This window comes from Rhinolophus sinicus, linkage group LG12 (genome assembly GCF_036562045.2).
Source record: "Rhinolophus sinicus isolate RSC01 linkage group LG12, ASM3656204v1, whole genome shotgun sequence".
Taxonomy (NCBI): domain Eukaryota; kingdom Metazoa; phylum Chordata; class Mammalia; order Chiroptera; family Rhinolophidae; genus Rhinolophus; species Rhinolophus sinicus.
This window is the reverse complement of record NC_133761.1, coordinates 27,142,846-27,166,717: the sequence shown is the minus strand read 5'-3', so window position 1 is coordinate 27,166,717 and position 23,872 is coordinate 27,142,846. Positions and strand designations below refer to the sequence as shown.

At 36.7% G+C, this 23,872-nt stretch overlaps 1 protein-coding gene across 2 annotated transcripts in view; it reads right to left on the bottom strand.

Annotated features, from left to right (window-relative positions):
* Positions 1 to 23,586, bottom strand: part of LRP12 (LDL receptor related protein 12) — a 69,183-nt gene extending 45,597 nt beyond the window's left edge. For both annotated transcript variants that reach the window (XM_019750652.2, XM_019750653.2), the window contains exon 1: positions 23,367 to 23,586. In XM_019750652.2, the coding sequence (XP_019606211.1) occupies positions 23,367 to 23,445 (79 nt within the window). In that variant the 5' untranslated portion in view covers positions 23,446 to 23,586. The remainder of the gene's footprint in view (positions 1 to 23,366) is intronic.
* Between the last annotated feature and the right edge of the window lie 286 nt (positions 23,587 to 23,872).

Here is a 23,872-nt window from a genome sequence, read left to right as displayed (position 1 = left end):
AAACTCTTTAACTAGTAAGTGGAAGGGATGGGCTCAAATCCAGACCTATCTAACTCCAACATTAAAAACTGAGAGCTTCACCTAGAAATACTGAATTTCTTGGCTTCCCTTGAAAAAAATTTATTATGCATATATGCAAATATTCTGAGCTGATCTCTTTTAGGAGAGGTATGCATTTTCAACCTCATTATCTTTTCCTGTCATTCCGACACTGACACCAGGTTCTCTTCATTTGTGTTACCTACATGGTCTTTGTCAGCATTTGAATTTGCGACCTCTGGTGTATTTTGTGAGTCCAAGTTACACATGTAGAAAAATGAAAGACAACAAACTATTAACACTGTACTAGTCCTACCCCTTTTCCCCATCCCTAAGATAGGAAGAAGAGACAGACATGATTAGCTATGGTTCTTGATACATTTCTATAATGTTTGACTTATTAAAGTATACACTACTTTTGTAAGTTAATTCATGTGAATTGAATATTATGTACTAAACGCTACTCTAAAAAAATTAACACAACATAAAATTCTATAGCCACATAATTTGAAGTTTTTCTTTATAAGATTATAAATAAAAATGAAAAGTGATATTTTTTCTTAATATTATTGACAAAATGGTGTTAAGTACTATCATTTAATATAAATACGAAAGCATATTCATTATCCTCTTCTATAGCAACAGGTCACCTTAAAAAGTGTTTTTATACATGAGATTCAATATAGAGAAGACTATCGTGTGGCTACCAATTTCCTATTCTTGCTGACATCACTGACGCTATGATGTTTATGTACAAACTAATGTAAACAGATAGAAAGTGTTGGCTTTTGTAGTAACAACAAAGATAAACGATCCTTAACATATTAGACTGTGGAAAATAGCCTTTTAGAGGTAACATTAGAAAGTAGAATTTAAAAATCAGTCACCATTTAAATTTTAAAGTATACTTTTAACAATACTAAAATTACTCAATTGTTAAAGTCATAGTCAATACCATTTGTAGATTTACGTTTTTCTTGACATTAACCCTGTTTCTTTTTTCACATCAAATATCTACTGTTGTCTTTTTCCTACCTTTATCATTTATGAAACATGGAACAGTAAGTAGTTTGTTTCTACTTCTAGTAATACCTATGATCAGAGAACATGAAATTATAAGGAGTAATTATTTACTTGATAGTGAAGACTGTTCTCAAGTTTATCAAAGATTCTATCATGAGCCAAGGACACACAGTAAGTTTAAAATTAACATCTCTCTGGATCCTGGAGTCATTCATTAGCCCCTCTCTCCTTCCCCTCCAGACCTTCCGCTTCTAGTTCCTTGTCTACTCTTGATATATTCAGGTCTTTCTCACCCATAAAAGAAAACTTCTTGCCAGCATACCTCCATGTTTCTGCTTTTCTATCTTGGTCTTTCTTTTTTCAGTTAAACTTTTTGAAAGCGTCTACACTCACAAATGGAGCTTCCTTACATATCATTTGCTCCTGAACTTGCCTCAGGTTTTGAACACATTCGCTCTGCCTGGAAGAGTCCAGTGCATTGCCATTACTCACTGGCATAACTCCTTCAGCTCAGGCAATAGATCTCCATCCATCTCAGGATGAATTAGGAGTCCTCCTTAGTGTTCCCACATCAAATTAGTACTGAGTTATGAGCATATTACCACCACAGTCCTGATCATCCTGTTTTGAGTTATTAATTTAACTGCCCATCTTCCACACCAAAGTTTGAGTGTCTTCAAGGGCAAAGAAAGTCTTTCCTTCCTTTCTTTGTTCTCTCCTTTTCCCTTTCTCCCTTTTTCTTTTTCACTCTCTCTCCCTGCCTTCCTATTTCCCAGCAACAATCTCCCAGTTTCTGACAGAGATCTCAGTAAATGTTTGTTCATTTAATGAGCCAAAATTTCCAGACTTTGTAATTAATTTAAGCATGAAACACCCTTTCTATAATTAACAATTTGGTTTCATGTTACCATTTGCTTGGAGGGTAAGAAAAAGGAAAAGGATGGAAAAATATAAAGAGGAAGATAAGCATGCCTTTATTAGAGAATGAAATTAGAAAACCACAGGGGAAAGAGAGATTTCAGATCCAACTAGTCCTTCAAGCTGTAAAATATTTGGTAAACGACTAATCAAATCTCTTGAGCAGCTTCAGTCTTTAGATTGAAAGACCCAACTATGTTTAAGCTTTAGCAACTAGTTGGGAAAGGGGGGGAAACACCAAGCCAAGGACATGCTGCATTTTACCATTTTTGATGTTCAATGACTCCTGGGTTCTTAACAGCTTACAGCCCACCAATTTAATAAATATATCTAAAGAATTCTTTTTTTCTCCAAGCACATGGCTAGCTTTTCACTTACCTCTACTGAAGCTCATCTCATAACTTTCCTGCTCTTTCACAGAATGTTAAAATAGTATCTTGCAGTTTATCCTGTCAACTTGACATTTTGCTATTAAAACATAACACATGAAGTTGAGGATGGTGCTTTTTCACATAACTTTAAGAAAATTACCCAATGTAACATATCCCTACAATATAGGTATGTTTCCCCAAGTGCATAAGAGAAATATTGACAGACATTCATTCTCTTACCTAAGTACAATGCTACTGCTTTTCTAAAAATATTAATAATTCTTGATATCATTTAATATAGCCAGGCCATAGTCAGATTTTCTTGGGTGTCCCATAAAGGTCTTTCTATAGCTACCTTATTTGAAGCAAGATCCAAAGTGAGTCTCAATGTTTCTTTTGGTTGGTGTGTTTAAGTCTCTCTTAACCTACAATAGTACCTTGTTTCCCCTACTGCTGACTTGTTACAGAAGCCAGGTCAATTATCCTGTAAAAGGTCCATATTCTGTGGTATCAATTCCGTTAGGTGTCACTGAACTTTGTGTTCATCTAGCTCAAGGGTCATAAAACTTTTTCTGCAAAAAGGCCAGACAGTAAGTATTTTAGGCTTTGTAAGCCATGTGGTCTCTGCTGCAACCACTCAACTCTGCCACTGTTGCATGAAAGCAACCACAAATAATACTTAAATGCATCAGAGTAGCTGTTTCAATAAAACACAGAACAAAAAAAAACACCCCAAACCAGGAAGGAGGCTGGATTTGGCTCAGGAGCAACAGTTTGCCAAGCCCTGTTCTAGAAGCTTGATTTGACACAGGTTCAACATTTTTGGCTGGAATACTTCAGAGCCTGTGCTGTATGTTTTATATGTCTCACAGAACGAGGCACATGTTTTCTGCTTGCCCTACTTTTCGTTAAGACTGAGGTTAATCAATAGGTCCAAGTAGGGCAGCCTAAACCTTCCACTGCAAAGTGCCCATGTGACCATTTGTCTAATAGTTTCATTAGATGGAACTAAGGATCATGGCCTGAATAAATTATTTCATCACGGAAAAACTGTTTTCTAATCCTGCAATGCTTTATACATTCATTAAGTGAAATTCTGCAAAGAACTTTCTCTCAACCAGTATTACCTGCTTACCCTGAAACACAGTTCATACAGAAAAAGAGAGGATAAATGCTTAATTCTTTTCTGATAATTGCTTATTTACAGAGTATAAAGTTAGTGCCCTATTTTTCACCACTGGTATCCAGCAACTGGTGGTGGTGGCATGTTTTTTATTGTAAGTCTGTTGTTATGAACCAAGGAGATTTCTATATTCAGTGAATTTCAACCAACTGTCTTCAATGCTCTTTCTGACACCTAAGTTCCCTCCTCTTTGGCCAATGGGAACCCTTTAATATAAAGGCCTCTGTGTCCTTCTGGCTTAAACCACTAGTCTTTAAGAGTTTCCTTGCTTTCTGATGCAATAGAATGTCCCAGGCATATCTTTTGTATTTTCTACCCAAAACTGGATGTAGCCATTCATCCACGACCCTGAATCAATGAAGATTGTTAACATTTCACTGATAAAGGTATAAAAAGATATATAATCTTAGATTCCACGGGCAAAAGCTTAAAGTAGTATCTTCTTTCTGGAAAACAAACCCTGCCTCTAATTGAGTGACCTTAAGAAGTTATTTAATACCTCTATGGCTTAGTTTTTTGTAACATGAAGTTAAAATAGGACCCATCTCATAGTTTAACATAAAGATTAAACTCATTTATATAAAAATTTATATAGGTAATTTATTTATATAGATTTATTAAATTTATATATTTATATATAAAACATTTAAAGCAATGACTAACATATGGTAAGCACTTAATAAAAATCAAGTATTAATTTTATTTTTATTAAGAGCTTTGAAAATAGTCTAGCCTTTGACCCAATAAGTCTACATTTTTTCTCAATCATAAAGAAAATAATAAACAATTAAGATAAAAAGTAATAAAAGCATGTTAATTACAGTATTTATAAATGTGAACAAAACTATAAACAATCTAATGTTCAACATTATAGAAATAGTTTATGAAGAAAAAGTGATAGAAAAAAATGCCCAAGACATGTCAAGTAATATAAATAAACCCACCAGCCAAAGATGACCATTTCTACTAGTCAAGTATGAATGCTCATTTCATTACACCCTAAACAGTTTTATTTTTATGTCTTTATTGAACATTTTGAACACTTAATAGAACTGTTTGATTTTTACATATTTACTAAATTAGCATGTGGTATTTATTTGCATTTCAGATAATTTTTATTTCTAATTTGATTAGCCATCCAATTACTGCTTCTATAATTATCTTTTGTCCATTTACAGAATAAAATTAACATTTTATGTAGAAAATATTTGCATGTTATTTAATAATCTCACAACAAACCTTGAGGATAGGTAGCACAAAATCCAATAATCCAGCTGTAGCGACGGAGTCTCAGAGAGCAGTTTCCAGACTCTTGGATTCACGTGGAAAGGCGCTAGCTAGGTTATTAGATGGCCATCAGCTGTAATCAGATGGTCATCAGCTGTAACCAGTTAGCCATTAGCTACTAATATAACTGCCGTGGCTATGCTGGCAAGGGGGTTGGCAGAGAAGTGGACGGCGGATTGCAGATCGTATGGCTCCTGCTCCCTGTGTCTCCAACCCAGCCGCCAGCGAGAATATAGTGGTATGACTCCCCTATCTATGGCTCCGTGGGTGTTCCTTTTCGACCTCACCATATTCTGTGTACACCCACCAAGGGTAGGACCAGAGACCCTTCTTGCATCTTGCCATTTAGAAATCTCAATTAATGGCAAATCAAAATTAATTCAGGAAACATTAATGATCTGGCATCTGTGGCTCATCTATCAGTGTCACAGGTGTGGGGACAGAGTCCCAGAGAGCAGTTTCCAGGCTCTCGGCCTCACGTGGAAAGGTGCTGGCTCAGGTAGTAGATGGCCGTCAGCTGTAACCAGTTAGCCATTAGCCACTAATATAACTGCCATGGCTACGCTAGCAGGCGCAGTGGTAGAGAAGAGGACGACAGATTGCGGCTAACAAGTGCAGTTAGCAAGCAGGTTGTGGATTGTGGATCGTGTTGATCCTACTTCCTGTGTCTCACCGGCCGCCAGTGAGATTGGGGTGCAGGAAGACACCTCGTTGGGGTACTGGTGGATGTTTGCTTTTGTGTCTCGACCAGCCTGTATCGAGAATATAGTGGTGTGAGCCCCCTATCCCTGGCTGTGTTCCCTGTTTGGCCTCGCCACATCCTGCGTTCTTATGTGGGAGCGGGAGCTGAGTCCCTGCATGACAACAAGCAGCTGAGTTCTAGGACTGAATTTAAAGGAGCAAATGTATCAAGAATTAATTGGTTTGCATATAAACTACACTGAGTTTAGGGAGATCTTTAAGTAAAACTCCCAAGAAGCAGTGCAGTGTCATGGCTAAGAGCACAGATTCTAGAGCCGTGCTCTCTGGGCCCACATCCCAGCTCCTGTGCTAAGTACGCAGCCTTGGCTTCTCTGTGTCTCAGGTTCCTTGTCTGTAAAATGGAAATAATAATAACACTATCTAGACTGATAGGGTTGTTATGAGAAGAAAAGGCGTGTGTATATAAAATACATAGGAGGTGTGATCAAGAAATACGGTGAATGCTGCTGCCAAAGGCCATCCAGGTGATGTTTGACCTTGATGGAATTGTGCGAGCTGAGTTTGTACCCAGGAACACTACGGTGAACTCTGAATATCATAAGGGCTTATTAGAGCATTGAAGAAATGATGTGTATAGAAAACGGCCTGAGAAATGGGCAAACGGTTTCATCCTCCATCATGACAACACTCCGTGTCACACATCGCTTCAGGTACGGCAATTCCTGTCAAATAAAAACATTGTAGTGTATCCTCATCCACCTTATTCACAGGACCTGGCACCGTGCAACTTCTGGCTCTTCCCCAAAGTCAAAATGACCATGAAAGGAAAACATGTTGAATCGATTTAGGACATCGAGGCAGCCATGACCGCACAACTAAAGACACTCAGGAAAGAGGACTTCCAGAACTGCTTCAGAAAGTGGCAAGAACGGTGTGTTTGGAGTGAGGGGGAGTATTTTGAGGGGGGATTAATGGCAATGTCTCTTTTACTGTAATAATTATTTTAAATTTAAACATTCACCCTATTGTATCACACTTCGTATATACACATATGCACATGTACATACACAGTGATTAGAACACTGCCTAGCACATAGTAACTGCTATGTGTTAACTACTGTTCCAAAAATGAGTTTATAAAATCAGTCCCTCCTTGTCTCTTTTACTTCATATAGCATAGCTTGCTATTAAAATACTGTATTGTATTGTGACCATGTCAAAATATATACACTTTAATTAGCCATGAACAATTTGGGTGATCAAGGTACAATTTTTAAAAAAGTGCTCCTATTGATATGCCAGATATGACGGCTATGAAAAGGGGGGAGGGGAGACAATCAATATAGGTCACATATACCACAAGACCACAGCAGTGCTTCTCAGATTTGAGTATAAAACAGATCAGCTGGTGATCTTGTTAAAATGGAGATTCTAATTCAGTATTTGGGGCAGGGCCTGAGTAGTGCCCAATACTAACAAGGATTCTACCATTTCTAACCATTTCTAACAAGCACCATTTCTAAGAGGTACCCAGCTAGTTTAAGAACAGCACTATTAGGGCTCATAAATGTGCTCTAAGGAGTTCTGGAATGATATGCTATCATATACAAAATTATCTGAAAATGTCTTATGTAGATTTTCTGAGGCAAGAAACTATAGTTCTTATCTTACGCTCAGGGGTGGGGGTGAGAGTATGGAAAGGGCAGGTAGAGAGTAAGAATTCACAGGAAAGGTGAGAAAGACATAAATCAGTTCCACAACTAATTGGAAAAAAAGAATTGTCATTATAAAAAAGGAGAATTATTTGTAAATGACAAATATTTTATATTTGTCCAGTAGATAATTATAACTTAGAAGAATAAACAGAAGAATCTTTAAATTCTAGAAAACACAGGATATAAAATAAAGAGACTAAAAAGATAAAGCTAAAATGTCTAATATTCACTTAATAGGCATTCTAAAAGTAGAGAACGTACAGGATAAAAGACAGTTAAAACACATATGTATTTTAGAAAAATGTTTTTAGAATATACATCTAGATATATTCAGATGAAATACCCACCAGTACCAAACAATAATATCTGAAGATATAGATATAAACACATACTGGTGAAAACTGTAAACTCCAAAGATGGAAAGAAAATTATTATAAACTTCCAAAGGAACAAAGATATGAGAACCAAAATGGCAACTGAAGTTACAAGATGACATAAAGTAACATACACAGAATTCTGAACAGAAAATATTGGAAACTGGAGTTCTATACCCAGTCAAACCATTATTTAAATATGAAGGCAAGCTAAAGAAACATTTTCAGTTGTGTCCACTAAGAATATATACAACCAATACATATTTTTTACTGAGGGAAAGAGAGGTAAGAGAGAAGAAACAATTGAAAAATGTACTTTACCAAAACAAAAAAAAAATCAATCTAATTAAAGACTTCAAGAAAAATAACACAGCACAAAGAAACAAAGGGAGAGAGAGAACATTTAGTAAATCAAAATAATTGTTGAGAATGGGGACATAAATTTTAATGTAATTAATTTTGGGAAGTATTTTAATACATTCTTTAGCCTTACTATGTAAAATTTCAAACATGCACAAAATAGAACAGTATAGTAGATCCCCAGGTATCATCTTGCCATCCTCCCTGCTTCAACAGTAATAGCATGCTTTAACAATGTTTTAAAGGTATTATACATAAAAGCAAAGTTGTTCACTCTTGCCACTTCTATTCAACTCTGTTTTGAAGGTCCTAGCCAGAGCAATTAGAGCAAAAAAAAAATAATTAAAGGTATCTGTATCTGAAAGGAAGAATTAAAACGTCTCTGTTTGCAGATGTAACATAATCGTAGAATTTTCTAAAATTCTAAGGAATCCACACAAGCAAAAAGACTCAGAGCTAATACACAGGTTCAGCAAGGTTGTAGAATATTTTTAAAAATTGTATTCCTATACTCTAACAATGAAAATCTAAAAATCAAATTAAGAAAACAATTACATGTACCATAGCACACACACACAAAAGAATTTAACGAAAGAAATGGAAAACTTACACTCTGAAACTACAAAACATTGTTGAAAGAAATTAAAAAAGGCCTATATAAGTGGAAAGTCATCATATGCTGACGAATCAGAAGGACTAAAATTGGCAGGATAGCAATACTCCCCAAATTGATCTACAGACTCAATGTAATACCTACAAATCCCAACTGCTTGTTTCCTAAAATTTACAAACTAATCCTAAAATTCATTCAGAAATTCAAGGAATCCAGAATAGCAAAGGAACAAATTTGGAGGGTTCTCATTTCTGGTTTCAAAACTTACTACAAAGCTACAGTAATGAAGGCACTGGTGTAGGACAGGCAGATAATGCCTATGGATTGTAGACAGGCATACAGAACTGAGAGTACAGAAATAATCCCTTACATTTATAGTCCACTGATTTTCAGCAAGAGTGCTGGGGTAATTCAATAGGGAAAGAATAATCATTTCATCAAATTGTGATGAGACAACTGGTTACCCACATGCAAAAAAAAGGAATTTTGACCCCCTACCTCATACTGTATGTAACAATTAACTTAAAATGTACCAGACTTAAATACAAGCACATAAACTATAAAACTCTCAGAAGAAAACATAAGAATTAATTTTCATGACCTTGAATTAGGAAATGGATTCTATAGATATGACACCAAAGCACATGCAACAAAAGAAAACAAGAGGTAATACAGACTGTCTCAAATAAAAAAACATTTATGCTTCAAAGGACACCATTAAGAAAGTGAAAAGTCAAACTACAGAATGGGAAAAAATATTTGTGAATCATGTATCTATCTGATAAAGGGTTAATATGCACAATATGTAAAGAACTTTTACAAGCCAACAAGCAAAGGATAAATAATCCAAACACTTAAAAAATGAGCAAAGAATGTGACTAGACATTTCTCCAAAGAACATACACAGATGGCCAATAAACACATGAAAAGCAGCTCAACATCATTATTTGTTAGGGAAATGCAAATCAAAATCACAAGGAGATACCACTTCACATGTGCTACAACATGCATGAACCATGAAAACACTGTGTTAGGTGAAAGAAGCCAGACACAAAAGATCACATATTGTATGATTCCATTTATATAAAATGTGCAGAATAAGCAAGTCCTTAATGACACAAAGTTGATTAGTGTTTTCCAGGGGCAAGGGGAAAGGGAAAATGGGTAGTGATTGTTAATAGGTACAGGGTTTCCTTTTTGGTTGATGAAAATATTCTGGTATTAGACAGATACTGGTGATGGTTGCATGACTGTGTGAACATACTAAAAACAACTGAACTGTACACTTAAAAAGGCTGAACTTCATGGTATAAAATAGTTATTTAAAAAAAAAGAATAACACACTATGAACAGTGGTTTATTGCCAAAATAAAAGGTTAAACATTCAAAAATTAATCAGTGTAATTCACTATACTAACATTCTAAAAAGAAAAATTACATAATAAGTAGATGCAGAAAAGCATTTTTCAAAATACAACATCCATTCATGATAAAAACTCTCAGTACACCAGCAATAGAGAGGAATCTCCTCAACTTGATAAAGAGTATCTACAAATATATTTAATAGTAGAAACTAATGCACTTTTTAAAAAGTTAAAACGCTAATGTACTTAATAGAAACAGTTTCTGTCATTAGCTTGATGGGAAACAAGACAAGCACTCTCACCACTTGTATTGCATATATACTGAAAGTGTTAGCCAATGCAATAAAGCAAGAAAAAGACATAAAAGGCAGACACTTTGGAAAGACAAAATTAAACCTATCAACATTCACAGATGAAATAATTAAGTAGAAAATTCCAGAAAAACCTACACGAATACTCCTAGAACTAATAAGGAGGTTTATTTAGGTTGCAAGATACAGGATCAACACACAAAAGTCAATCACATTTCATATATATAAGCAAAGAACAATTGGAAACCAAAATTTAAAACTACCATTTTCAATAGCTCCAAAAAAATGAAATACATATAAATATAAATGAAATACATATAAATCTAACAAAACATACAATGTCTGTATACTGAAAACAACAAAACACTGATGAAAGAAATCAAAGACCTAAATGAATAGAGAGATCTTGCATTCATGGATTAGAAAACTCAACACAGTGACCTATATTTAACATAACTCCAATCAAAATCTGGGCAGGATATTTTGCAGCTAAAACAAGCTGATTCTAAAATTTATGGAAGAGAGAAAGGAATTAGAGTAGTTAAGACAATTTGGAAAATGAATAAAGTTGGAGGAATCACACTATCCTATTAAAAGTTTAGTATCAAAGCTATAGTAATCAAAACAGTGTGGTAATGGTAAAGTGATACATACAGATCAATGCAACAGAATAGAGTACAGAAAAAGATCCATGCAAATATGACCACCTGATGTTTCTTTTGACAAAGGGCAAAAGAAGCTCAGTGGAGAAAGGATAGTCTTTTCAACAAATGCTGTTGGAACTGGTTATTCAAATGCAAAACTAGAGCTTCCTCCTAAACTGTACATCCTATTAAAGAACAAAACAAAACCTCACATGGATATCTAACTGTATAACATAAAACTCTAAAACTTAAGGAAAAACAACTTCGTGATCTGGGGTTATGTGAAAACTTTTTAGAAATGACACCAAAAACACAATTCATAAAATAAGAAATTGACAAACTGAATTTCACCAATTTAAAAACTTGCTTTCCAATGACACTGTCAAGAGTATAAAACACAATCTGCAGACTTGAAGGGTGAAATATACATATACATATATATATAGTGTATATATATATATATATACACACACACACACACACACACACACACATATGTACCCACACACATATATATGTATATATATGTATGTATGTATACACACACACACAATTCTCATAACAGTAAAAAAATAACCAACAAAACTAAAAATGGGTAAGGGGGCTTCAATACTTCACCCGAGAAGATAGAAGATGGCAAAAAAGTATATGAAAAGATGATGACAATCAATAGCTACTTATAAAAATGCATATTCAAATCAGATGAAATATTACTATATACCTATTAGAATGACAAAAATAAAAAATACCGACAATACCAAGTGCTTGGAAAGATACAGAGCAACTGAAACTTGCACATATTGCTAGTCAGAGTGCAACTGATACAGCCACTTTGGAAAATGCTTTGGCAGTTTCTTATAAAAGTTAAGCATACATGTATGTATAACTCAAGTACCAGCAACTCAACTCCTAAGAGTGTACCCTAGAGAAATAAAACCACGTCACCCCAAAACCTGCAAGTTAATGTTCATAGTAGCTTTATTTATAACAGCCACAAACTGAAAACAACTCAAAGGCCCTTTGCCAGGTGAACTGACAAACAGCTGTACATCCATACAATGGCCATAATGATCAGCAATGATAAACTACTGACCCATGTAATAACGTGGATGATTTCAAAGACATTAGGCAGAGTACAAAAAGTCAGTCCCCAAATGTTACATATTGTGAAATTCCATTTATATGACATCCACAAAAAGACAAAACACTAGTGATGAAAAATAGATGAGTGTTTATCAGGGATAATGGGTGGGGAGAGGGTGTGACTATAATGGACTAGCAGAAGGGAGTTCTTTCAGGTAATGTATCTGATTTTGGTGGTAGCTACACAAATCTGTACATGTGCTAACATTCACAGAACTGTATACCAAAGGGAAAGAATCACTTTTAGTGTATAATTAAAAAAATAAAAAACTATCGACCACCATAAAAACTAGAAAAACAAAATACCACCCCCCAAAAAAAAATTAAGTTAAAAGAATAAGTTAATAAAATAGAAAAGAAGGAAATCAGTAAACATAAAAGCAAGGATGATTTCTTAGAGAAAACCTAAAATAGAGAAACCTGTGATAAGTGTGTTCAAGAAAAGAACAACAGATAGACCGGTATTAGGAATGACAATAGTGATATAATCACAGATGTAGAAAATATGTCTGAGAGATTTCTTATAACCTGAAGGCAAATATGGAAATACAGATATAAATGACAATATTCTAGGAAAATATAACTTAGTATATTAGCAAAGTTGGCTCAAAGAGGTAGAAATTGAAAAGATATAGTTATTCCCCCCAAAGCACCATTCCCTTATAGTTTTATGATAGAATTCTAACAAATCTTTAAGAAACATAACTTCAGTTATTTTAATACTTTTTTGTAGCTAGCCCTCTACTTATGTCGGAATAAAAGAACAAATAAGTAAAATAACACACAAAATAAAAAGCAGGGAGGGATAAATCACATATTGTAATCTGAATTCTCACACACCCACATATGTCAATCAAAACACTCAGTCCCTTTTGTAATGCACTGGAGAAAAGTAATGTGGAGTGGAATCCTATTCAGATTTAACTTACATAATTTTAAGTTATTTTATCTATTCTCGTAATTTTATCTATTCTCACTCATATTTTTCATATGGCCTCTAAATACAACCATTTTATCAGGTGCTCAAAAAAATTTCTGTACCAATGTTAGAGAGAAAACTGGGTGTTTGCACATAATGAAACTATGCTATTCAGCACTAAATATACAAAACACGCATACTGTACTTGAAGATGATTTAAGGGATTTTTTTTTTCCCCAAAGATTTTATTGGGGAAGGGGAACAGTGTGTACTTCCATTTTTTCCAAGTCAAGTTGTTGTCATTCAGTCCTAGTTGTGGAGGGCACAGCTCAGCTCCAGGTCCAGTTGCCGTTATTAGTTGCAGGGGGCACAGCCCACCATCCCTTGCGGGAGTCCAACCGGCAACCTTGTGGTTGAGAAGACACGCTCCAACCAACTGAGCCATCTGGGAGCTCAGCTGCAGCTCAGCTCAAGGTGCCGTGTTCAATCTTAGTTGCAGGGGGCGGACCATCCCTTGCGGGACTCGAGGAGTCGAACTGGCAACCTTGTGGTTGAGAGCCCACTGGCCCATGTGGGGATCGAACTGGCAGCCTTCGGCATTAGGTGCATGGAGCTCTAACTGCCTGAGCCACTGGGCCGGCCCCGATTTAAGGGATTTTTAAAAGATCTATGTTAACCTTACTCATTGACATTAGAAACTAAACCCTGAATAGTGACTCCACGCCAGTAGCACCAATAGTAGGGTTCCCCTTCATCTCCCACCCTTTGTATCAGGGCAAATACTCTTAAGTACAGGTAATCATGTTAGCGACACTGCTAAGTAGGGCATGGTTTAGGTTGTACTGGGGCCACATTGTGGTTAACTCTTGTGGTTGTTACCTTTTGAGCAAATAAGTTTGGTCTTAAAATGTCATCCCCAGCAGACTAGAAATACCCAATTGATAGAGTACCACAGTCCTACCCTTTGACTTGAGATCAGGGTTCTTTAGCATCTCCATTTTACCTCCACCCCAGATCAATCCTTCAGACTCCACTTTTCATGGGACCAATCCATCTCCACTACGTTATCCTATTAGTTGATTTGGTCATAAGGCCCATTCATAAGAAGGGATCTACTTACAGGCTCACCTCCACAATCTTCCTAGTGAAACAAACATTAACCACACCAGAACAACATTTCTCCTGTCAGCACAACAAAGCTGTTCATTTTTGATTTCCTATCATAGCACTTGTGCAGTTCATAAACACTCTTCTTAATCTTAAAAGGCAAAACAATCACAACTGGCACACTAGTATCTTCTATACTGTTCCTAACCACACAAATCAACAAAGAAAGGTTATAAGTGTATCTGAAATAATGGATTTGAACAGCTATGAAAATCAGGCAGGTGGAGAGGGGAGATTCGTTTACAAGACAGGGAGGGAAAGAAAAGGAGTGGAGGGAAAGAGAAAGCTATAGACTGATCTCATAAATAAGAACACAAAGTCTAAAAAAAAATTAGTAAATGCATTCCAGCAGATTAAAAGATAATATATCATTACCAGCTTGTTATAGCCTATTCCATAAATGCAAAAAATAGTTCAACATTAGTAATCACATGAATGTAATTTACTCTATTCATGGATAAATGAATTAATTTATTCAACCAGTACTGTTTGGCATTATGTGAGGTATGTTTCACTCACATAACTCTGGTGCTCATAAACACTTTATGATCATTTTTGGAAATGAAAAAACTTATGTGACAAAATTAAATACCTATTCTCAAAAATCTATTACTATAGGAATATAAGAAATATCTCCAATCTGATTAAGAATACCATAAAGCTATAGCAAATATCACACTTAAAATTTAAATTAAAAAAAAGGAGATATGAAACTATTAAAGACTTAACAGATATCAACAATTGCAGTGTATGCATCTTATTTGGACCTTAATCCAAACAACTTCTAAAAATTCATGTTTATATGACAACCAGGGGAATATGTACATGGCTGGATATTTGATGATAATTAAGAACTGTTAATTTTTTAAGTGTAATTATGGTATTTGGCTTAAGCTTTTGTGTTTTTTTTTAAAAGTCTCACATTTTAGAGATACATACTGAAATATGAATAGATTAAATGTCTGGGATTTGCTTCAAAATCATTTGTAATTAGAGAGAGAATGGAAGTCTAGATAAAACAAGGCTGGTCATATAATGATCATTTGTTGAAGCTGGATGTTGAATTTATTAGGTTAATTACACTAGTTTCTTAACTTTTGAATATGTTTGAAATTTTCCAAAGTACAAAGTTTTAAAAAACATTTTTAATTATCAAACACAAAGAAAGAAAATCATAGAACAAAAACTAAAAGCAAAACACTAGAGAGAATCTAAATTATCGGAAAACCTTTTACGGATATTATTATTCAACATTTATCTTTTTTAAAAAAAAGTTTTACTACTTTATTACAATTCCATGAGTTATCACCAAAATAAAACAAAACAAACAAACAAAAAAACTGTACCTGTGTAAACTAGAAATAGAATACAACCAGCAGCTGAAAAGCTACCCTAGTACCTCTCTCAATCACTACCCCTCCTATAGGTAACTATTCTCCTGCATTCTAACTTCTTAGATTGTAAATATACAGTACCTATAATTCAGTGAATGACTTTTTTTGATCAACATGTGAAATTCATCCATGCTACCTACCTATACCAGTAGTTTGGTTTTTTCCATTATCGTGCAGCAAGTTATTCTCAAAATATGGTCAGTAGACTGCTGGGAATCCCCAAGACCCTTCCAAAGTTTAACAGAATACAGCAAGTTTACTGATATGCTTTCAGTGACAAGAGGCAAGAAAGGTAAAAACTAGCCAGATAGATCATGAAGGGCCTGGTGAGTTATGCTTGTATTTTAAGAACAGGGACTACTGTTGGGTTTTAAGCAAGGAAGTTACATAATCATATCTGTACTTTAGAAAAGTCACTCCGGCTACTGTTATGTGTGATGTAACTGAATCAGGACAAGACTAGAGTCAAGACTAGGTAGGGGCTGTAACAATAATGTCGACAAAAAATAACGGGCCTATACACTAAGAGAACCGCAGTAGAGAGATGTGAACCTTAGGCAAAATCACTGCTCTCAAAGCTTCAATTTCTTCTAATAATAACACCTACCTTACAGAGTTCTTTTGAAGATTTAAATAAGGCATTTTCTTGTAAAGGAGTTCTGTATTCTAACTCTCGGTAAAAGACTTTAGTATCCCTGGAACAGGCAATTATAATTTCAAGAAACTGAATTCTGTTTCAGAATATACCAGATACAAAGATTCATCTTTTCTGCAATTTACTAACTTAAAACCTAAAAGATACTTTAATAATCAATGAAAATAAATCAGATAAGAAAATGTTTACCCTTTCCTTATATTTGAAAGGCAAATTCTAACTACTAAACATCTTATAGTGCTCCATTTAATCTCAATATTAAAAGATGAGCACCACTTCCCACTTCTCTAAAAACTGAAATGTAAGTGCATTCAAGGTAGGTATCAAGTTACTCTCACTCAATGGTAAGAACATGAGTGTAAAACAATTGCACTTCTTCACCAGAGCAGGACAGTGAGTTATCAAATTTTTAAGTGAATATTAGGAAGATCACTTCATGGATGGTGTGTGTAGATGCTTGACCACTGCACTGTACACCTGAAGCTGAATAATACTGTATGTCAACTATAATTTAATACATATATAGTCCTGAGAGATGGAGTACAGCATAGGGAATAGAATCAATAGAATTATAATAGATATATACGATGTCAGAGGGGCAATAGATTGGGGGAGGGGGTTATTTTGGGAAGGGTGAAATGTCTTTAACTATTGCATTGTTTTGTACACCTGAAACTAATAAAAAATACTTAAGCGAAAACTAGAAAACTGTTCTGTCAGCTTAATTTATTTTGAAGTTTCAGGACCTTCTAAAGTTATATCTTCTGTAAACGACACAAACCAGGGAGGAAAAAAAAGGTAACTTTATTTTTACAAAATTTCTACAATTCTCTAATCTACCAATGCATTCTTGACTTTTCTAAGACATGAAGCAATCTTTAATTGATCACTTAGAGGTATAAGGCATTGAAGTTGGGCAAAAAGTCCTTAAAATCTATTTTTTATCCCATCCTTTGCTTCCTGCCAGAAACACTCTTAAAACACTGTAGAAAGTTATGTTCTATACTTACTTCACTGACAAAAATGATAGTCTTTAGAACCGAGTTCTCCATAGACTGCCTCTCACCTTGTAACTTAAATCCTCACCCTTCCTGTCATATGTTGCACAACTACTCATCCCTTCTTGCATTGAGTGTCCTTAGCCTTCTCTTTTCTAGATGAAATAAAGGCAACTTACCTTCCTAAGCATCTGACATGTTCTACTGAATTGTGGAAACAGAAATCACTCTCAATCTCTCATCCTTTCTCTTTACTCTCACCTGAGGACCTCGTGTTATATTACTTGGAGAAATCTCCGTCTTCCCAACCCCAAACCTACAGACCTAAGTACACTTGTACCAGTATTTTCCTCCATCCCTCTTGTGACAAGAGAGGAAGTACCCCTTTCTTCCCTATCAAAAGGGCAATCCATACTCATCTATCTCTACTATCACTACCTTGGTCCAAGCTCCTGTGTCTCTCACCTGGATTACAGCCAAAACCTAATCATCCCATCTCTACTCTTGCCTACTTCACAACAATCCCCCACAGTGGTAAAAGCGATGACGGTTTTTAAAACATAAGTCACATTGTGTCACTTAATCCTATTTAATAATTACACTTAAAATAAACCCAAACTCTTCGCCATAGTTTTCAAAGCCCTGAGCTCCTTCCTAAGATTCCTACCTTACCTTGTCACTCTCCCTATGACCACTGTGCTCCAGCTACCGTGTTTCCCCGAAAATAAGACCTAACTGGACAATCAGCTCTAATGTGTCTTTGGAGCAAAAATTAATGTAAGACCCCGTATTATTTTACTATACTATAAGACCTGGTCTAACATGATATGATATGATAATGATATAATATAATACCGGGTCTTATTTTAATTTTTGCTCCTAAAGACGCATTAGAGCTGATTCTCTGGCTAGGTCTTATTTTCGGGGAAACACGGTACACTGACTTTATTCATTTAACTGCAACAACACACCAGGTTTTCCACATAGCTCTCTCTGATTTTGGGCCTTTCACGCATTGCTCCCATGTGCAAGGCTCTCTTATCCCAATCATAACATGGTTATTTAGCCTTTCGGTCTTAGAAAAGTCTCCTTGACAAACCTTCTAGTAATTACCCTGTGCCTGTTACTATCTCTGCCCCTTGTTTGTTAGAGTGCTTATTACAACATATTCACGAGACTGTAAGCCCTATGACGGCAGAAACGATGTCCATCAGGTAGTTAGTTGTGCCTTATACAGGGCCTGACATAAGCAAATGCTCAACGAATATTTGCTAAATGAATGAGTGAAGAGACAGAAAGGACTGGATTGCAATCTTGGCTATACGACTTCTTAGTGGTTTGATCTTAAATAAGTCACAAATTCTCTGAGTTTCAATTTTCTCTTCTATACAAAAGGGATAAATACCTTACATAGGATTGTTAAATGCGACCAAATGAAGATTAACTGGCAATGAGTAAAGACCAAGCACAGTATCTGAACTTAATGTTATATATAAACTTAATAAATGTTGGTTTCCTTTCCATCTTTCTATTATAGCTTAGACAGTGAGAATTCCCTACGCTAATTTCGTATTGAAATAAAATATATATATCTATAGATCTCTAGATAGATCTATCTTTATACACATTTGTTGTGGGCTTTGAAACACAGATGACATGCGTCTGAACAGATAAATTGGTAACCTGTATTATATTTGCAGGATCTAGTCCTCTACCTGAGAAAACAGGAGTAAGTAGTGTATATCTATTATTCACCCCTCCCAAAAACCATGGGGGGTGGCGGGGGAGGAGAAAAAGAGGAGAAATAGGAGGAAAAGGTGACCTTAGAAATTGGAGATCATTAACTCAACTTCAGTTCCTAAGTTTAGAACAACCTTCATTTACCTATAAAAACTTGCTGCAAGTACAGGATTAAATACTCATTCTAAAATTCTGAAATAAAAACATTTTCTATTTGCCTAAATCTACATAAATCTCATCTATATTAAATGCGTTTACCTCCTTTTTTACCTTTCATTCTTTAAACTGTAACATCATTCATAAAAGGAAAAAAACATAAAACCCAATAACAAAAAAACATCTCAGATCAAAAACACAAAAAGATCTCATTGTTCCCTTAATTTCTCGATAAGCTTTAAATTTTCTAACCACAAAATTCAGTCTTTCCTTTCTAAACATTTTCTTTAACTGCCGTTCACTTTTCAGCCTGACATCACTTTTAAGTTTTCTTGAAAGGTTTTACTTTCTAGGAACCTTCTAAATCATTTACCATACATCATTCAAATCAACTCCATACTCTTCCTGGGACATAGTTATTACTCTGAAAAGGGTCATTTTATACTTTCTACATAAAAAGCATCTAGAAGTTTGTGGAATGTGCTGCCTACCTTCATATTCTCCCTAGGATATGGATGTAATTTAGATTCTAAACCCAAGGAAGAGTTTATGTTAAGCAATTAATTCAATTTTACTCAACATATTTTATGTAATCAAGCTTGACTTTTTAAGAAGTAATTGGAATCTGGTTTTTTTCTCATGTTCCAGTTATTTCTACTACCTTTCTAAAATTGGAATTTCTAGTCTATCCTTAAACTGAAAATTTACAAAATGCTACTGAATGTTCCATAAAATTCATGGGAAAAGATGTACCAATTAGATATAAAATGCAAGAATAAAAAGAACATTTTAGGCTACCATAAGATCTAGAATAATACTGCGTATAGCAAAGACATTTAACTATAAAAAGCTGAAAACCAGTTTAAGGAAGAATTTATCACAGGTCAGTTAGTATATGCCAGGAAGAGTTCTTACTGCTACCAAATGCTCTGGAAGCAATTAACCAAAAACTAACCATCTGCAACTATTCAAGGCTATTGTAAAATGATATACAACTATAACAAACATTTTAAATTACATTTTAAGGCTTCATCTAGGGCAGTGTTTTTCAAACTCAGGATTGTAATCTATTAGTGGATCCAAAAACAATTTTATGAGCTCAAACCAGCAAGCTTTCGAAGAAAGACAGAGTAAGATAAGGGAGGATAAATGAAAAGACTAGGAAAAATTAAGAGTGCATCACAGGTAGTAACAGTATTATTTCATAAACTTTACTTTGTTCTGTAGATTGGGAGTAATATAACATGTACTTTAAGGGTGGATTTGAGTAAAAAACAAATGTTAGAAAACACTGATCTGGGAGACCAACAGAAGGAAAAGGATAAAGCAATGGAGCTATTACAATTACTAAATTATGGCTTGAGAACTGAGTCAGACTAAAGCTTGTGTTGACTAGGAGACAGTTTTGGAAACCTTCATACGTTTATAAAAGCCAGACATCCTATGCGAATTGTGAAGAAGCACCTTCTACTCTTATAGTACCTAAAATAATGCCCAGCAACGTTCAGTTGCCGCCACTAGTGTTATTAGTCCTCAAACTTCCAAAACAACCTTTACTTTCTATTAACTCTCAAGAACATTCAAAGCAGTTTAAGATAATTATAGGTCCTTGAACAACTACTTCTAGAAAACACAAACCGTATTCCATATCAGTTTAGAGTTTTAAATACGGCTTTGGTATTCAGAAAAGGAACTTGGAGTGTAATAGTCATGTTATTCCACTAAAATGGTAACATATGCAAGTCACAGTCCACTAAAATGGCCAGATGTAGAGAATAATCATCAAAACAAACAAAGATTTTTTTAAAAACAAAGATATATGAAATGTTTCAAAAATTCAAGGCACAACTTGGAACCATTTAACACTGTAGTTAGTGGACAAGAGTCACTCTGAAGAGTTAGTATTGGAACTGCCTAAATATTGGCCAATCAACCTGCTTTTCTTCATTGGGTGTTAAGAGTTACTCTGAACACTTGTTTTTTGTTTTTGTTTTTTTTTAACAGAGCTTTCTAATTATTTTTGAAGCCACTCACAAACAACAACAATCAACAACAAAAACCCACTACTTGATCTATAAGGGACAGTTTCATAAATTACAACTAATATTTATTTTAAAAGGCTCAGGGTAATGGGTATTTGGGGAGATGAATCCACTAGCATCACAGCTAGTGCCTCTTCAAGGTAAACAAACCACACTATTGTTATGGAAACACCCCCCATACTATTGTTATAGCTTTTTTTTTTTCCTATATAAATACACACATGGTTGCAGGGACAGAAGAGGACAAAAACTGCAGCTATAAAGAAAATTTTCCCCAGTTGTGGAATGAAGGGTTCCTTCAATCTCTGCACACACATTTTAAGGTTCTGCCTGGCTCACCACCTTTTTTTCCTTTTTTTTGCTGTACCTTGAGACATCAACCCTTGGCATAATCACTTGCTAGTTTTATAATTTGGTCCCACATTGTTAGAAAAATAAGTTTCAGTCTTTGCCTACTAACAATTGCCCACTAGACACAAATTCCAAAAACAAATCTTTGACACCTACCAGGAAGTCAGTTCGTGTACAGGTACAAAAGAATGCACCAAGGCAAATTATGGGGTTCACAGCCTCTTATTTCTAGAGGCAAAACGACTTTTAGTTCAAACACTAATGACATAGGTTTTAATGAGCGAAGAGCAAAAGAACGTGTTTATTCATCCATTCTGATCAGACATCACTAAAATTCAATTCTGATTATAGAAGACAAAGCTGAACACTCTTAATCACCCTAAATTAAAGATGCCTCTCACTTTCTTCTCTCCTGAGCTATCACACCAAACCTAGGGCACAACTATATCCACCTTCAGGCAAGAAGAAACAACACAATAGCTTATTGACCTCTGCTGTAGACCCAAACCCACAAGATCACAGCCACTTGATGACACTAACAATCAGAAGTCAGGGGCGGGTTTCCTGGTCACACCATTGGCAAGTGCCATATCAAATGTGGACCAAACCTCCTCTCTCACCACCAAACAAACAATAATAATAATAATAATAATAAGCAATACCTTCTGAACCACACTGAAAAACTAGTTCTTGGCTGTCATTAAATTTCAACTGAAGTTCATTAAATTCTTAAGTGTAACTTCCCAGGTTTTAAAAGTTACCATCAGATTTAATTCCACAGATAAATGCTTTCAAAAGAGTTAATACTTGCTCATGAATTACATGTAGACTGAACTCCATCACCACCACCATTAGTGGAATTAGTGTGTCAAATGACTTAGACTTTTTACACGTAAAATTTAACCACGGAATGGTAATTTCTAATTATTTTCTTCTGAAAAAAATCAAAGCACCACTCCAAAAAGTCAAGGTTAACTGTGAGCTCTGAAACACCACCAATATGTTTAAATGATAAACTAAGAAACGTGAAGTCAGAAGTGGAACTCAAGTCTCTCAAAAAATGAATGTCCTTTCCAATTAATTCCTTAGCTCTTGTTCGGACCCCAATGTATTAAAAGCTTAGTTATCTCAAATAGTCTTCAGCCTTCTTTTAACCTCAAAGGAATATAAATAACGCAATCCACAGATTGGAATAAAGCAACAGTGACAACATCAGCGGACAATGATGGATGAAATGACAAATGAACTAGAAGTCAGGGCAGACACGTATGCCCTAAGAGGGAGAAACTGAGGTGGGGCTGGAAACTATTTTCTGGCCTTCTCCCGCGTGTTGCTCCTGGGGAAGGAACAGGATCCTGCACGCCCAGGATCAACAGAGCCTCGGCAGAGATGGGAAGAAAGCAGCGGGCTGCTTTTTCAAGGAGTGGGGAGGATGGGGGTGGGGAGGCCTGATGCAGTGGGAATTTCACTGGGGAGAGAACTTCCTAACCTCGCGAAAGGGTCGGGGGTTGGCAGGACCGTCCCGGCGGCGGCGGGGGCGACTTCCCCTTCTTTCTCACACAGTCATACATTCTTGTGTGTGGCTTGTGCTAGGGGCCCTCAAGCCCAGGTCGGGAAGTCCGCCCGCCACCCCCTTGCTCCACCGGGGATCCCTCACCGGCCGGGACACCCAAGACCCTCTTCAACACCCCGAGGGGATGGAGGTGGGTGAGCGGACGAAAGCATCTCCGTGCAGGGCCACCCCCTCCGCTGCGTCTACCCCTCGCCGGGTCTTTGTCCCGCCAGCGCCCAGGGTCTCTCTCCGGTTCTCCCGGGGAACCCCTGTCCTGGAGGCCTCGGTCCCCAGGGTCGCCCCAGCTTTGTTTGGTCAGCGGGGCGCGGGGACGCAGACACTTACCGTACACCTCGGCGAGAAAAAGCAAAACCAACGCAGACCTCCACCGCGGAGACTCTTTTGTGCTCCAGCGACGGGCCATAACCACGGCAGATGGAGGGAGCGAGGAGATGGAGGAGGAGGAAAAGGAGGAGGAGGAGCTGGGGCCAGACGCCGCCGCCGCTGCCGCCGCCGCCGCCGCCGAGCCCCCGGCTACGCCAAGCGCTCTCCGCGGCGGCAGGAGGAGGAGGAGGAGGAGGAGGAGGAGGAGGAGGAGGAGGCGGAGGGGAGGGGCTGCCGCCCGCGCGCGCTCTCTCCCTCCCTCCCTCCCTCCGCCGCTCGCCGGCTCCCACTCAGGGATGCGTGCGAGCCCTACGCTGGGCGGCCCTCGGGAAGACAGAGACAGGCGACCAGCGCGCGGGCGCGTGGCGAGGGAGCGGCGGACGCGCGACTGCCGCCTCGCACTGCACAGGCTGGCGGCGCCGCCACCCGCCAGACCGAACGGGAGCCGGCGGCCACGGTCATCCGTG